Source organism: Entelurus aequoreus, linkage group LG09, assembly GCF_033978785.1.
Source record: "Entelurus aequoreus isolate RoL-2023_Sb linkage group LG09, RoL_Eaeq_v1.1, whole genome shotgun sequence".
In the NCBI taxonomy this organism is placed as follows: Eukaryota; Metazoa; Chordata; class Actinopteri; order Syngnathiformes; family Syngnathidae; genus Entelurus; species Entelurus aequoreus.
In genome coordinates this window covers 12,453,679-12,471,343 of record NC_084739.1, presented here as the reverse complement: position 1 = coordinate 12,471,343, position 17,665 = coordinate 12,453,679, and the positions used below count along the sequence as shown (strand labels likewise).

At 33.4% G+C, this 17,665-nt stretch overlaps 1 protein-coding gene across 2 annotated transcripts in view; it reads left to right on the top strand.

Moving 5' to 3' along the window:
* The first annotated feature begins 1,721 nt into the window (after positions 1–1,721).
* efemp1 (EGF containing fibulin extracellular matrix protein 1) overlaps positions 1,722–17,665 on the top strand; it is a 132,821-nt gene continuing 116,877 nt past the window's right edge. Inside the window, exons 1-3 of one of the 2 annotated variants that reach the window (XM_062058071.1) lie at positions 1,722–1,813; positions 2,132–2,221; positions 2,303–2,348. In XM_062058071.1, coding sequence (XP_061914055.1) covers positions 2,141–2,221; positions 2,303–2,348 — 127 coding nt within the window. In that variant the 5' untranslated portion in view covers positions 1,722–1,813; positions 2,132–2,140. The remainder of the gene's footprint in view (positions 1,814–2,131; positions 2,222–2,302; positions 2,349–17,665) is intronic. The other variant, XM_062058072.1, reaches the window with a different exon arrangement.

Below are 17,665 nucleotides of genomic sequence, written 5' to 3'. Positions count from 1 at the left end.
ACAACAAAAAAACAATAATTGCTTTTAAATAAAATTACTTTCTTTTTTTTAAAGTATTACAGAAAACCACATTAATTTTTTTAGAAAATGTTATAACTTTGTTAAATATTCGAGGTGTGATTTGAAATTTTTTAAAACTATTTTTATTAATTGGTGTCTTTATTTGTAGTAATTTATTTTTATGACCAAAAAAAATACAATATCGAGATACAATTTTACATATTTGCAAGCTTTTTTAAGTAAATTCAATTAGTTTAGGGCTATTTTAAGCTCTATATAAACTATTTTATCTTTACCAGCAAACTAGTTTGTTTACAATTGTCTGTCCCTATTTTTGAAAGCCAAATGAGCAAAATAAATCTATTTTACTTGAATATTATCAGTGAAAAAAAATACTAAGATGTATTTGTATTTATTTAGTGCTCTTTATAATACATTTTATAATAATTTTTTACATCCTCTTTAAAACTTTTAATACAGTACATGAAACTGTATTTTATTCAAATATTCTTGAGTTCCAAATAATTTATTTTAATAAAAAAAAAAATTGGTTTGGCATCTCATTCTTTCCAATTGGTATTTTTAAAACATTATTCTGTAGAATCAATTAAAATGACTATTCTCTAAATATTACAAAAATATTTTTGTGAAAATACGAGTTTATTCTCTAAATATTACAAAAACTTGAGTTTTTGTAAAATATGACTTTATTCATTAAATATTACACCCCGCCACATAATTTATTTGAGAATGTTTTTTTCAAATATAACCATTTTTTTTTAGAAAAATATGACTTATTACAATCTCCCTGCCACAATTATTCTAGAAAAAAAATTATATTCTCAAAAAATTACAACAAACTTATTTCTGAGAAAAAACAATACTTTATTCATTAAATATTACAAAAATGCCCACATTTCTTCAAGATAAAATACTTTGCTCTCCAAACATTTGAAAAAACAATACTACAAAAATACAACTTTATTCATTATACAACAAAAAAACAATAATTGCTTCTAAATAAAATTACTTTATTTTTCTTTAAGTACTACAGAAAACCACTTTTTTTTTTTTTTTTTTTTTAGAAAATTGTATAATTTTGTTAAATATTCGAGGTGTGAATATAATATTTTTTCAATCTATTTTTTTTAATTGGTGTCTTTATTTGTACTAATATCAAAACAATACGATATCGAGATACAATTTTACGTATTTGCAAGCTTTTTAAGTCAATTCAATTAATTTAGGGCTATATTAAGCTCTATATAAACTATTTTATCTTTACCAGCGAACTAGTTTGTTTACAATTGTCCGTCCCTATTTTTGAAAGCCAAATGAGCAAAATAAATCTATTTTACTTGAACATTTTCAGTGAAAAATTACTAAGATGTATTTATTTAGTGCTCTTTATATTTAAGTGTATAACAATCTTTCACGTACTCTTTAAAACTACAGCTAGTTTAAGCCCTAATAAACACAAATGTGCATAATTTTTTAAGCTTTAAATTGACTGATTCTATCTTATGCATATTTTTGTATGCTTTTTTTTTCTTCTAAAAAATGTATAAAACTCACAACGCATGCAATTAGCATCATTGGCCACTAGAGGTCGCCAAAAACCGGCGGCATTGAGTGGGCTCTGTGCAGCCCGGTGAGTGGGAGCCAACCTGCGTGGTACAAACGCCCCCAGCATGTCATCCACGTCCACGTCCAATGCTGCACCACTTTCTCAGCCTCGTCACACCATCACCACTGCCTCTTCTCCTCCACACTTCCACCGTGGGACTAGTTGACCATCCACAGGTAAGCACAGGTACGTCACCACCACCACCACCACCACAACGTGTTTATCTAAAAAAAAAAAAAAAACAGGATTCTTTAGTGCATTCGTTTACTGATATGTGAAGATCCAAGCATCATTTTTGACATTGTTGACAACTTTTATCCACTCAGGCGTGTTTCTGCACGTATTTTTCCCCCCTTTGTGCGTGGAAGTGGCACATTATCTTGGAGTCGCGCCAGCATCAACATGACATTACAGGAGATGTCAGGACTCGTTAAGCAACGATGGAAAAATAAGTGCTATTAAAAACAAAAGTTCAGCTCTTCTTCTTTTTCTTTTCCCTCCCAGGCACACAACATGCTGTGCGTCTGCGTGGGGCTCCTTGCTCTTTTCTCCCACGTCCTCCCTCAGGAGGCTCAGGAGCCCATTTCTTATTCTGTAAGTATGCACACTTATTTGGATGCCATTTTCATTTTCATTTGTTTTGCTCACGTTAATTCTGCTTTTTTTCACACACAGTGCACTGAGGGTTATGAGTACGACACCGTGAGAGAACAGTGCAAAGGTAAGATATGACAATAATAACATTTCATTATACAGTCGTGGTCAAAAGTTGACATACACTTGTAAAGAACATAATGTCATGATTGTCTTGAGTTTCCAATCATTTCTACAACTTCTATTGTAGAAATACAAATAATGATCAATATTTACAGACATTTTCCTGAAACGTTTTGCGGAAAAATATCGTAATTTTACAGATTTTTTCCAAATTATTACGAGCTTTAATGAAGTGACAATGCTGGCAGTTCCACAGAAAAAATACCATTATTTTACAGATTTTTTTCTGAATTGTTAAGATCAACCACCTTTAATAAAGTGACGATGCAAACAGTTCTGCAGAAAAATACCTTAGTTAGATGTTTGTATGGACATAGACTTTTATATAACAAGCTACATATTTAATGAAAGATAATTACTGTAATTTTTTTACATAAATTTGAAAGTTTTTTTTTTTCTTTCTTTTTTTGTCCTGTCCAGCTTCTCGGGCAAATCATATAGCAGATGTAGATGCCCATATCGGCTGTTCAGATTTACTTTACAAAAGAGAAGTGTAGGATACTTCTCTTGTTGCCTTATTTGTATTTGACTTTATTAAATGTATTTATATTATCATTTGGTGCAGCCGGGCCGGAGCAGGAGGGGATAGAAAGAGAAAAAAAAGAAGACAGAGGGGGGAATTGTGGGGACAAGAGGGGGATTAGACAGAGAGACAAAAACAACAACAGCAAACACAACAACAACTATTTTTATTAATTGGTGTCTTTATTTGTAGTAATTTATTTTTATGACCAAAAAAATACAATATCGAGATACAATTTTACATATTTGCAAGCTTTTTTTAGTAAATTCAATTAGTTTAGGGCTATTTTAAGCTCTATGTAAACTATGTTATCTTTACCAGCAAACTAGTTTGTTTACAATTGTCTGTCCCTATTTTTGAAAGCCAAATGAGCAAAATAAATCTATTTTACTTGAATGTTATCAGTGAAAAAAAATACTAAGATGTATTTGTATTTATTTAGTGCTCTTTATAATACATTTTATAATAATTTTTTACATCCTCTTTAAAACTTTTAATACAGTACATGAAACTGTATTTTATTCAAGTATTTTTGAGTTCCTAATAATTTATTTTAATAAAAAAAATAATTGGTTTGGCATCTCATTCTTTCCAATTGGTATTTTTAAAACATTATTCTGTAGAATCAATTAAAATGACTGTTCTCTAAATATTACAAAAATGTTTTTGTGAAAATACGAGTTTATTCTCTAAATATTACAAAAACTTGAGTTTTTGTAAAATATGACTTTATTCATTAAATATTACACCCCGCCACAAAATTTATTTGAGAATTTTTTTTTCAAATATAACATTTTTTTTTTTTAGAAAAATATGACCTATTACAATCTCCCTGCCACAATTATTCTAGAAAAAAAATGATATTCTCAAAAAATTACAACAAACTTATTTCTGAGAAAAAACAATACTTTATTCATTAAATATTACGAAAATTTCCACATTTCTTCAAGATAAAAATACTTTGCATTATTAAATGTATTTATATTATCATTTGGTGCAGCCGGGCCGGAGCAGGAGGGGATAGAAAGAGAGAAAAAGGAAGACAGAGGGGGGAATTGTGGGGACAAGAGGGGGGATTAGGCAGAGAGACAAAAACAACAACAGCAAACACAACAACAACAACAGAGCAACATCAGCAAATATGACATGTACAAATATGATAGTAAAAGTAATAGCAAATAAGCAGTTAGCGAAAATAAAAAATAATACAGAAATGACAATGAGCATTATTACACTAAAAATGGAGCAATACAAATACCAATAGAAATAGCGCTATTGATAATGAACAATGCCAATACTTTACCTTTATTTGAAAGTAATTTAAGAAAACAGAAAATGCTACGTATAATTAATTTGGTATTTTTCTGTAAAAAAAAAATAGAAATATACTGTACATAGTTTGTCATTACTGGCATATTACTTAAAATAACAGGCGGATTGTTTATTTACAGATAATGTCTTCAATTCTACAGTTTTATAAACTATTTAAAAAAAATAGAAAAATTACAGTAGAAATTAAGAGTAAATTAACCATAAAAATAGGAATTTTTTTTACAGTGTATATATATGTATATATACACTACCGTTCAAAAGTTTGGGGTCACATTGAAATGTCCTTATTTTTGAAGGAAAAGCACTGTACTTTTCAATGAAGATAACTTTAAACTAGTCTTAACTTTAAAGAAATAGACTTTATACATTGCTAATGTGGTAAATGACTATTCTAGCTGCAAATGTCTGGTTTTTGGTGCAATATCTACATTGGTGTATAGAGGCCCATTTCCAGCAACTATCACTCCAGTGTTCTAATGGTACAATGTGTTTGCTCATTGGCTCAGAAGGCTAATTGATGATTAGAAAACCCTTGTGCAATCATGTTCACACATCTGAAAACAGTTTAGCTCGTTACAGAAGCTACAAAACTGACCTTCCTTTGAGCAGATTGAGTTTCTGGAGCATCACATTTGTGGGGTCAATTAAACGCTCAAAATGGCCAGAAAAAGAGAACTTTCATCTGAAACTCGACAGTCTATTCTTGTTCTTAGAAATGAAGGCTATTCCACAAAATTGTTTGGGTGACCCCAAACTTTTGAACGGTAGTGTATATATATATATATATATATATATATATATATATATATATATATATATATATATATATATATATATATATATATATATAAAATCTTTACCAGTGAGCTAGTTTGTTTACAATTGTCTGTCACTATTTTTGAAAGCCAAATGAGCAAAACAAATCTATTTTACTTGAACATTTTCAGTGAAAAATTACTAAAATTTATTTGTATTTATTTAGTGCTCTTTATAATTAATTTTATAATAATGTTTTAAGTTGCATCAAAGTAATTTTTTTTTACTATATATATTACTAAGATGTATTTGTATTTATTTAGTGCTCTTTATAATTAATTTTATAATAATTTTTTAAGTTGCATCAAAGTAAATTTTTTTACTATATATATATATATATATATATATATATATATATATATATATATATATATATATATATATATATACATAGTAAAAATGTTTTTACTTTGATGCAACTTAAAAGTAAATTTTTTACTATATATATATATAGTAAAAAAAATTTACTTTGATGCAACTTAAAAAATTGTCGCAACATTTTTGTGGACTTTTTTTTTATTATTATAGAAGTTTATTTGAAATAGGGACAGATACAAAAACATAGACATCTGAAACAGTTATCCAATGTATGCATCATAGTGTTTGTAGCCAAAGCTAATTTATAACACTTGTCCCCAACAACAACACAGATCCAACATCATTAAAATAGGAAAATAAAAAATAGAGTTAGGCAAAGATGAGTCGATAATAATGATAATAGAAATAATACAGACAAAAGTGCAAACCAGATAAAAGCCAATAATAATAATAACACAGACAAAGTGCAGACTAGATAAAAACCAGTTAGTAAAAATTAGTAAAAACTAAACATGGGAACACGATTGTTGCTCAATTAGCCATAATTAGGTACCGATGTCCCTTTGGGACAGAGGACCCTATTGTATTTCTAGCGTTTTATTATTATACCGCCGCTTCTTTGAGCTGTAATTTGACCCCCTTAACATGCTTCAAAACTCACCAAATTGGACACACACATCAGGACTGGCGAAAATTGCGATCTAATAAAAAAAACAAACCCCAAAACTCAAAATAGCCTTCTAGCGCCCCCTAGGAAAAAAACAGACAAAACTGCCTGTAACTCCCAGTAGGAATGTCGTAGAGACATGAAACAAAAACCTCTATGTAGGTTTCACTTAGACCAGGGGTGTCCAAAGTGCGGCCCAGGGGCCATTTGTGGCCGCAGGTAATTTTTTAACGGCCCACATTCTAAAAATACGATGTAAAAAAAATAAAAACATAAAAAGTGGTATAAAAGAGCAAACAGGTGAAAATGTAACAAGAAAATGTTGCATTATTTACTCTAATAACACTAAGCTGCCATGCAGGCTGTTTCTTTCTTTAAAAAATAATAATGAATCAAAATCAATGTCATTATGAATTATTGACCTATTCAAGGCTCCATTTACTTCACATTAAATATTCCACTTTCAAATATTTTGGGGGGAAAATGTTGCATATTTTTTGGTTGCCATTTAAAAAACAAAGTTTTTTAAAGAAGGGCCTAAAACGAACAAACAAAAAACGTAAACAACAATAAAACTTATAATTGACGGATAGATCTGAAGTTGATCTTGAGACTATTGTGGTAAAAGTAAAAAAAAAAAATGTTGGATTTATTTTTTTAAACTTTACTGAGCAGTACCCTTTTGGATCTGCAATAATTTTAGTGGGACTTTTTTTTTTTTAAGTGTCATTGCTCAAAAAAAATTATGAATTAAAATCAATGTTGTTATGAGTTATTGACCTTTCTAAGACTCCAATTATTATATAATCTCAAATATTCCACTTTAAAATTTTATTGGGGGAAAATATTGCATATTTTGTGTTTTTTTTTCCATAAAAAAACAAGGTTTTCCTTGACAAAAATGGCATACAACTTAAATCTTTAAAAGCGTTATATTGACAGATAGACCTAATGTTGATCTAGAGATTTAAACCTTGAATAATAATAATAATAATAATAATAATACTAAATAATGACACATTTGTAATATTTTTTTTGACCAAAACCTTTGGGGGTCCCCTGGATCAAGTCTGAGTGTACACCCCTGACTTAGACCTATATTTCATACACTGACAACCCCCAGCAAAAATTAACAGGAAGTTAGCAATTCCCCCTTCAAAACAAAAGTTGAGTAAAAACAGTCACCTTTTTTCAAACATTATCTGATCTCCTCTTAGCGCGTTTGTCGTGTCGGCTTCAAATTAGCACAGGAGAGAGATTGAACCCTTCTGATTAAAAGTTGATGAAAGAGTTTTAATTACTGCTCCGGTTTGGATTTTATGAGCCCTCAAAGTCGGTCCCGTCCATCGCTGCTTGCAGCTTTAATTTTGTTTGTTTTTTTGAAAGTGACAAGTGCAGGTATACTTTTCAAAGTGTCAGGTGAAGAGTTCCATAGTTGTGGTCCTTTTATTGAAAAGGCAGTCTGGGCAAAAGATGTTCTACGGAATGGAACGCAACAGTTGCCTTTTGACATTGCTGTTTATTAATTTGCCAAAACTTGGTGGAATTAAGTTGGTGATAAGTTGAATATGCAACTCAATTCGGTGGAATAAATATTCAAAAAAGACGGCAAATCAATTCCAAAGGACCTAATTAAATGTATTTCATAGGTTTAGAAAACTTGGTATAATTAAGTTGAAGATGCAAAAAAAATTAAGTACTGTTTTCAAAAAATTTACCACTACAACTCTTATTTTTTTTGTGATAGAGTGATTGGAGCACATACTTGTTGGTCACACAAAAAAACATTCATGAAGTTTGGTTCTTTTATGAATTTATTATGGGTCTACTGAAAATGTGAGCAAATGTGCTGGGTCAAAAGTATACATACAGCAATGTTAATATTTGCAAGTTTCACTGCAATAAGGCACTTTTGGTAGCCATCCACAAGCTTCTGCTTGAATTTTTGACCACTCCTCTTGACAAAATTGGTGCAGTTCAGCTAAATGTGTTGGTTTTCTGACATGGACTTGTTTCTTCAGCATTGTCCACACGTTTAAATCAGGATTTTGGGAAGGCCATTCTAAAACCTTAATTGTAACCTGATTCAGCCATTCCTTTACCACTTTTGACGTGTGTTTGGGGTCGTTGTCCTGTTGGAACACCCAACTGCGCCCTAGACCCAACCTCCGGGCTGAGGATTTTAGGTTGTCCTGAAGAATTTGGGGGTAATCCTCCTTTTTCATTGTCCCATTTAAAGCACCAGTTCTATTGGCAGCAAAACAGGCCCAGAGCATAATACTACCATCACCATGCTTGACGGTAGAAATGGTGTTCCTGGGATTAAAGGCCTCACCTTTTCACCTCCAAACATATTGCTGGGTATTGTGGCCAAACAGCTCCATTTTTGTTTCATCTGACATCACATGGACAAAGATAAGACCTTCTGGAGGAAAGTTCTGTGGTCAAAAAAACAAGAGTTGTAGAAATGATTGGAAAGTCAAGACAGCCATGACATTATGTTCTTTACAAGTGTATGTCAACTTTTGACCACGACTTTTGACTTTTGTCCCTCAACAGCCACCGTAGTTTCTGCTTAAGCTAACAAGCCGACTCTCTCGGCTTGCGTTTTTGTAAGACACAGTTTTTGTATTCGACAAATGTACACGATGGGGGAAAAAAATCGAATCTTACGTCGTCTATTTGTGTCAATCGAAAGAGCTCTTAAAATGGGTGTAAATGAGCTAACTAGTGACACTACTACAGCAGCTGGAAGAGCTAGCGACAGCCGCGAAACAGCAAGGCATTCTGGGACTTGTAGTATGTCTGTTGTTAGCTAGCTTGCTAATGTGTCTGTATTTATTTAGGTATTACTGCGTAGCTAAATAGCTTTATCAATCCACTTCTATCTATCTGTCCATCTATCTATCTATCTATCTATCTGTCCGTCCGTCCGTCCGTCCGTCCGTCCGTCCGTCCGTCTGCCTGCCGTTTGAATTTGTTGGAAAATGTGGAAATGGTGGAAATTTTTAAAAATTGCCAATTCATTTTGAATGGGAATAATGTCGCGGAACACTTGGAATTCTGGGAAATCTGGGAATTTTTGAAATTTGTTAAGGGAACAGTTTAAAGTTGGAACAGTTTGAAGCAGATGAAAAATGTGGGAATTGTGGAAATTTGAAGAATGTCCCATTGATTTAAATGAGAATTTCCCTCAAATTTGGGAATTACGGGAAAAGCGGTAATTTTTTTTTTTTAAATGGAAAAAAACTTGAATGGTCTGAATGAGTTGAAATGGTTGGTGTTGAAATTGTTCAAATCGGTCGAGAAATGTTGAAGTAGTAACATGTTGAATTGAGAAATGGTATTATGGAATTCCTGGAATTTCGGGAAAACCAATAATTTTTCCAGTTCAAAAAACAACTTTGTTTTTTGTCCTAATTAAGAGGAATGTTTTGACGGTGGAACGGTTGAAGTGGCTTGAAAAATGTGGGAGGAGTAGTTGCCAGAAAAAAGAGTGGAAATAGGGCTTTGGAAAACCAGGAATTCTGGAAAATCCTGGAATTTATTTGAACTTGAAAAAAGGGTAGTGTGAATTACCAGAATGGTGGAATGTGTTGAAGGTGGAATGGTTCGAATTGGTTGGAAAATGTGGAAATGTTGGAAATTTGAAAAATGGCCAATTAATTTTGAATGGGAAAAAAATTTAATTCTGGGAAATCTGGGAATTTTTTGAAATTGTTAAGGGAAAGCCCGCGATTCCTGAATAGGCTGAACAGTTTGAATCAGATGAAAAATGTGGGGATTGTGGAAATTTGAAGAATTTAAATTTCCCCCAAATTTGGGAATTTAGGGTGAAGCCTGAATTTTTTTTTAAATGGTAAAAAACTTGAATGGTCTGAATGAGCTGGTGTTGAACTTTTTCAAATCGGTCGAGAAATGTTGAAATAGTAACATGTTGAATTGAGAAATGGTATTACGGAATTCCTGGAATTTCGGGAAAACCGGGAATTTTTCCAGTTAAAAAAACAACTTTGTTTTTTATCCTGATTAAGAGGAATGTTTTGACAGCGGTTGAAATGGCTTGAAAAATGTGGGAGGAGTAGTCACCAGAAAAAAGGGTGGAAATAGGGCTTTGGAAAACCAGGAATTCTGGAAAATCTTGGAATTTTTTTGAACTTGGAAAAAGGGTAGTTTTAATTTCCAAAATGGTGGAATGTGTTGAAGCTAGAATGGTTTGAATTGGTTGGAAAATGTGGAAATGGTGGACATTTGAAAAATGGCCAATTAATTTTGAATGGGAAAAATGTCACGGAACACCTGGAATTCTGGGAAATCTGGGAATTTTTGGAATTTGTTAAGGGAAAGCCCGCGATTCCCGAATAGGCTGAACAGTTTGAAGTTGGAATATTTTGAATCAGATGAAAACTGTGGGAATTGTGGAAATTTGAAGAATGTCCCATTGATTTAAATGGGAATTTTCCCCAAATTTGGGAATTTCGGGAAAAGCGGGATTTTTTTTTTTAATGAAAAAAAACTTGAATGGTCTGAATGAGTTGAAATGGTTGGTGTTGAAATTTTTCAAATCGGTCGAGAAATGTTGAAGTAGTAACATGTTGAATTGAGAAATAGTTTTGCGGAATTTCTTGGAATTTCAGGTAAACCGGGAATTTATTCAGTTCAAAAAACAACTTAGTTTTTTGTCCTGATTAAGAGGAATGTTTTGACGGTGGAACGATTTAAATGCATTGAAAAATGTGGGAGGAGTCGTCGCCAAAAAAAAAAGGGTGGAAATAGGACTTTGGAAAAACAGGAATTCTGGAAAATCCTTGAAATTTTTTTTTTTACTTGGAAAAAGGGTAGTTTTAATTTCCAGAATGGTGGAATGGTTTTAATTGGTTTGAAAATTTGGAAATGGTGGAAGTTTGAAAAATGGCCAATTCATTTTGAATGGGAAAAATGTCCCGGAAAACCTGGAATTCTGGGAAATCTGGGAATTTTTCCAGTTCAAAAAACAACTTTGTTTTCTATCCTGATTAAGAGAAATGTTTTGACGGTAGAAGGGTTGAAGTGGGTTGAAAAATGTGGAAAGAGTAGTCGCTAGAAAAAAGTGTGGAGATAGGGCTTTGGAAAACCAGGAATTCTGGAAAATCCTGGATTTTTTTTTAACTTGGAAAAAGAGTAGTTTTAATTTCCAAAATGGTGGAATGTGTTGAAGGTGGAATGGTTTGAATTGGTTGGAAAATGTGGAAATGGTGGACATTTGAAAAATGGCCAATTCATTTTGAATGGGAAAAATGTCCCGGAAAACCTGAAATTCTGGGAAATTTAGGAATTTTTGAAATTTGTTAAGGGAAAGCCCGCGATTCCTGAAAAGGCTGAACAGTTTGAAGTTGGAACAGTTTGAATCAGATGAAAAATGTGGGAAATGTGGAAATTTGAAGAATTGATTTAAATGTGAATTTCCCCAAAATTTGGGAATTTCAGGAAAAGCTGGAATTTTTTTTTAAATGGTAAAAAAGTTGAATGGTCTGAATGAGTTGGTGTTGAAATTTTTGAAATCGGTCGAGAAATGTTGAAGTAGTAACATGTTGAATTGAGAAATAGTATTGCGGAATTTCTTGGAATTTCAGGAAAACCGGGAATTTTTCCAGTTCAAATAATAACTTAGTTTTTTGTCCTGATTAAGAGGAATGTTTTGACGGTGGAACAATTTAAATGTATTGAAAAATGTGGGAGGAGTCGTCGCCAAAAAAAAAGGGTGGAAATAGGGCTTTGGAAAAACAGGAATTCTGGAAAATCCTTGAATTTTTTTTTTTTACTTGGAAAAAGGGTAGTTTTAATTTCCAGAATGGTGGAATGTGTTGAAGGTGGAATGGTTTTAATTGGTTGGAAAATTTGGAAATGGTGGAAGTTTGAAAAATGGCCAATTCAATTAGAATGGGAAAAATGTCCCGGAAAACCTGGAATTCTGGGAAATCTGGGAATTTTTCCAGTTAAAAAAAACCTATGTTTACTATCCTGATTAAGAGAAATGTTTTGATGGTAGAAGGGTTAAAGTGGGTTGAAAAATGTGGGAGGAGTAGTTGCCAGAAAAAAGTGTGGAAATAGGGCTTTGGAAAACCAGGAATTCTGGAAAATCCTGGATTTTTTTTTAACTTGGAAAAAGAGTAGTTTTAATTACCAGAATGGTGGAATGTGTTGAAGGTGCAATGGTTTGAATTGGTTGGAAAATGTGGAAATGGTGGAAGTTTTGAAAAATGAAAATTTTGAATGGGAAAAATGTCCCGGAAAACCTGGAGTTCTGGGAAATCTGGGAATTTGTCAATTCAATTGTCAAGGGAATATTTCCAGTTAAAAAAACAACTTAGTTCTTTATCCTAAATAAGAGGAATGTTTTGACGGTGGAACGATTGAAATGCGTTGAAAAATGTGGAAGGAGTAGTCGCCAGAGAAAAGGGTGGAAAATAGGGAAAACCAGAAATTCTGGAAAATTCTGGAATTGTTTTTAACTTGGAAAAAAGGTAGTTTGATTTTCCAGAATGGTGGAATGTGTTGAAGGTGGAATGGTTCGAATTGGTTGGAAAATGTGGAAATGGTGTAAATTTTAAAAATGGCCAATTCATTTTGAATGGGAAAAATGTCCCGGAAAACCTGGAATTCCGGGAAATCTGGGAATTTTTCCAGTTCAAAAAACAACTTTGTTTTCTATCCTGATTAAAAGAAATGTTTTGACGGTAGAACGGTTGAAAAATGTGGGAGGAGTAGTCGCCTGAAAAAAGGGTGGAATAGGGCATTGGAAAACCAGGAATTCCGGAAAATCCTGGAATTTTTTTAAACTTGGAAAAAGGGTAGTTTTAATTACCAGAATGGTGGAAAATGGTGGAAATTTGAAAAATGCCAATTCATTTTGAATTGGAAAAATGTCCCGGAAAACCTGGAATTCTGGGAAATCTGGGAATTTGTCAATTCAATTGTCAAGGGAATTTTTCCAGTTCAAAAAACAACTTAGTTCTTTATCCTGATTAAGAGGAATGTTTTGACGGTGGAACGATTGAAATGCGTTGAAAAATGTTGAAGGAGTAGTCGCCAGAAAAAAGGGTGGAAAATAGGGAAAACCAGAAATTCTGGAAAATTCTGGAATTTTTTTCAACTGGGAAAAAAGGTAGTTTGATTTTCCAGAATGGTGGAATGTGTTGAAGGTGGAATGGTTCGAATTGGTTGGAAAATGTGGAAATGGTGGAAGTTTGAAAAATGGCCAATTCATTTTGAATGGGAAAAATGTCCCGGAAAACCTGGAATTATGGGAAATCTGGGAATTTTTCCAGTTCAAAAAACAACATTGTTTTCTATCCTGATTAAGAGAAATGTTTTGACGGTAGAACGGTTGAAGTGGGTTGAAAAATGTGGGAGGAGTAGTCACCTGAAAAAAGGGTGGAATAGGGCATTGGAAAACCAGGAATTCTGGAAAATCCTGTAATTTTTTTAAACTTGGAAAAAGGGTAGTTTTAATTACCAGAATGGTGGAATGTGTTGAAGGTGCAATGGTTTGAATTGGTTGGAAAATGTGGAAATGGTGGAAGTTTGAAAAATGGCCAATTCATTTTGAATGGGAAAAATGTCCTGGAAAACCGGGAATTCTGGGAAATCTGGGAATTTGTCAATTCAATTTTCAAGGGAATTTTTCCAGTTCAAAAAACAACTTAGTTCTTTATCCTGATTAAGAGGAATGTTTTGACGGTGGAACGATTGAAATGCGTTGAAAAATGTGGAAGGAGTAGTCGCCAGAAAAAAGGGTGGAAAATAGGGAAAACCAGAAATTCTGGAAAATTCTGGAATTTTTTTCAACTTGGAAAAAGGGTAGTGTGAATTTCCAGAATGGTGGAATGTGTTGAAGGTGGAATGGTTCGAATTGGTTGAAAAATGTGGAAATGGTGGAAGTTTGAAAAATGGCCAATTCATTTTGAATGGGAAAAATGTCCCGGAAAACCTGGAACTATGGGAAATCTGGGAATTTTTCCAGTTCAAAAAACAACTTTGTTTTCTATCCTGATTAAGAGAAATGTTTTGACGGTAGAACGGTTGAAGTGGGTTGAAAAATGTGGGAGGGTTAGTCACCTGAAAAAAGGGTGGAATAGGGCATTGGAAAACCAGGAATTCTGGAAAATCCTGGAATTTTTTAAAACTTGGAAAAAGGGTAGTTTTAATTACCAGAATGGTGGAATGTGTTGAAGGTGGAATGGTTCGAATTGGTTGGAAAATGTGGAAATGGTGTAAATTTGAAAAATGGCCAATTCATTTTGAATGGGAAAAATGTCCCGGAAAACCTGGAATTCTGGGAAATCTGGGAATTTGTCAATTCAATTGTCAAGGGAATTTTTCCAGTTCAAAAAACAACTTAGTTCTTTATCCTGATTAAGAGGAATGTTTTGACGGTGGAACGATTGAAATGCGTTGAAAAATGTGGAAGGAGTAGTCGCCAGAAAAAAGGTTGGAAATAGGGAAAACCAGAAATTTTGGAAAATCCTGGAATTTTCTTTAACTTGAAAAAAGGGTAGTTTGAATTTCCAGAATGGTGGAATGTGTTGAAGGTGGAATGGTTCGAATTGGTTGGAAAATGTGGAAATGGTGTAAATTTGAAAAATGGCCAATTCATTTTGAATGGGAAAAATGTCCCGGAAAACCTGGAATTCTGGGAAATCTGGGAATTTTTCCAGTTCAAAAAACAACTTTGTTTTCTATCCTGATTAAGAGAAATGTTTTGACGGTAGAACGGTTGAAGTGGGTTGAAAAATGTGGGAGGAGTAGTCACCTGAAAAAAGGGTGGAATAGGGCATTGGAAAACCAGGAATTCTGGAAAATCCTGGAATTTTTTTAAACTTGGAAAAAGGGTAGTTTTAATTACCAGAATGGTGGAATGTGTTGAAGGTGCAATGGTTTGAATTGGTTGGAAAATGTGGAAATGGTGGAAGTTTGAAAAATGGCCAATTCATTTTGAATGGGAAAAATGTCCTGGAAAACCGGGAATTCTGGGAAATCTGGGAATTTGTCAATTCAATTGTCAAGGGAATTTTTCCAGTTAAAAAAACAACTTAGTTCTTTATCCTGATTAAGAGGAATGTTTTGACGGTGGAACGATTGAAATGCGTTGAAAAATGTGGAAGGAGTAGTCGCCAGAAAAAAGGATGGAAATAGGGAAAACCAGAAATTATGGAAAATTATGGAATTTTTTTCAACTTGGAAAAAAGGTAGTTTGAATTTCCAGAATGGTGGAATGTGTTGAAGGTGGAATGGTTCGAATTGGTTGGAAAATGTGGAAATGGTGTAAATTTGAAAAATGGCCAATTCATTTTGAATGGGAAAAATGTCCCGGAAAACCTGGAATTCTGGGAAATCTGGGAATTTTTCCAGTTCAAAAAACAACTTTGTTTTCTATCCTGATTAAGAGAAATGTTTTGACGGTAGAAGGGTTAAAGTGGGTTGAAAAATGTGGGAGGAGTAGTCGCCAGAAAAAAGGGTGGAAATAGGGCTTTGGAAAACCAGGAATTCTGGAAAATCCTGGATTTTTTTTTAACTTGGAAAAAGAGTAGTTTTAATTACCAGAATGGTGGAATGTGTTGAAGGTGCAATGGTTTGAATTGGTTGGAAAATGTGGAAATGGTGGAAGTTTGAAAAATGGCCAATTCATTTTGAATGGGAAAAATGTCCCGGAAAACCTGGAATTATGGGAAATCTGGGAATTTTTCCAGTTCAAAAAACAACATTGTTTTCTATCCTGATTAAGAGAAATGTTTTGACGGTAGAACGGTTGAAGTGGGTTGAAAAATGTGGGAGGAGTAGTCACCTGAAAAAAGGGTGGAATAGGGCATTGGAAAACCAGGAATTCTGGAAAATCCTGTAATTTTTTTAAACTTGGAAAAAGGGTAGTTTTAATTACCAGAATGGTGGAATGTGTTGAAGGTGCAATGGTTTGAATTGGTTGGAAAATGTGGAAATGGTGGAAGTTTGAAAAATGGCCAATTCATTTTGAATGGGAAAAATGTCCTGGAAAACCGGGAATTCTGGGAAATCTGGGAATTTGTCAATTCAATTTTCAAGGGAATTTTTCCAGTTCAAAAAACAACTTAGTTCTTTATCCTGATTAAGAGGAATGTTTTGACGGTGGAACGATTGAAATGCGTTGAAAAATGTGGAAGGAGTAGTCGCCAGAAAAAAGGGTGGAAAATAGGGAAAACCAGAAATTCTGGAAAATTCTGGAATTTTTTTCAACTTGGAAAAAGGGTAGTGTGAATTTCCAGAATGGTGGAATGTGTTGAAGGTGGAATGGTTCGAATTGGTTGAAAAATGTGGAAATGGTGGAAGTTTGAAAAATGGCCAATTCATTTTGAATGGGAAAAATGTCCCGGAAAACCTGGAACTATGGGAAATCTGGGAATTTTTCCAGTTCAAAAAACAACTTTGTTTTCTATCCTGATTAAGAGAAATGTTTTGACGGTAGAACGGTTGAAGTGGGTTGAAAAATGTGGGAGGGTTAGTCACCTGAAAAAAGGGTGGAATAGGGCATTGGAAAACCAGGAATTCTGGAAAATCCTGGAATTTTTTAAAACTTGGAAAAAGGGTAGTTTTAATTACCAGAATGGTGGAATGTGTTGAAGGTGGAATGGTTCGAATTGGTTGGAAAATGTGGAAATGGTGTAAATTTGAAAAATGGCCAATTCATTTTGAATGGGAAAAATGTCCCGGAAAACCTGGAATTCTGGGAAATCTGGGAATTTGTCAATTCAATTGTCAAGGGAATTTTTCCAGTTCAAAAAACAACTTAGTTCTTTATCCTGATTAAGAGGAATGTTTTGACGGTGGAACGATTGAAATGCGTTGAAAAATGTGGAAGGAGTAGTCGCCAGAAAAAAGGTTGGAAATAGGGAAAACCAGAAATTTTGGAAAATCCTGGAATTTTCTTTAACTTGAAAAAAGGGTAGTTTGAATTTCCAGAATGGTGGAATGTGTTGAAGGTGGAATGGTTCGAATTGGTTGGAAAATGTGGAAATGGTGTAAATTTGAAAAATGGCCAATTCATTTTGAATGGGAAAAATGTCCCGGAAAACCTGGAATTCTGGGAAATCTGGGAATTTTTCCAGTTCAAAAAACAACTTTGTTTTCTATCCTGATTAAGAGAAATGTTTTGACGGTAGAACGGTTGAAGTGGGTTGAAAAATGTGGGAGGAGTAGTCACCTGAAAAAAGGGTGGAATAGGGCATTGGAAAACCAGGAATTCTGGAAAATCCTGGAATTTTTTTAAACTTGGAAAAAGGGTAGTTTTAATTACCAGAATGGTGGAATGTGTTGAAGGTGCAATGGTTTGAATTGGTTGGAAAATGTGGAAATGGTGGAAGTTTGAAAAATGGCCAATTCATTTTGAATGGGAAAAATGTCCTGGAAAACCGGGAATTCTGGGAAATCTGGGAATTTGTCAATTCAATTGTCAAGGGAATTTTTCCAGTTAAAAAAACAACTTAGTTCTTTATCCTGATTAAGAGGAATGTTTTGACGGTGGAACGATTGAAATGCGTTGAAAAATGTGGAAGGAGTAGTCGCCAGAAAAAAGGATGGAAATAGGGAAAACCAG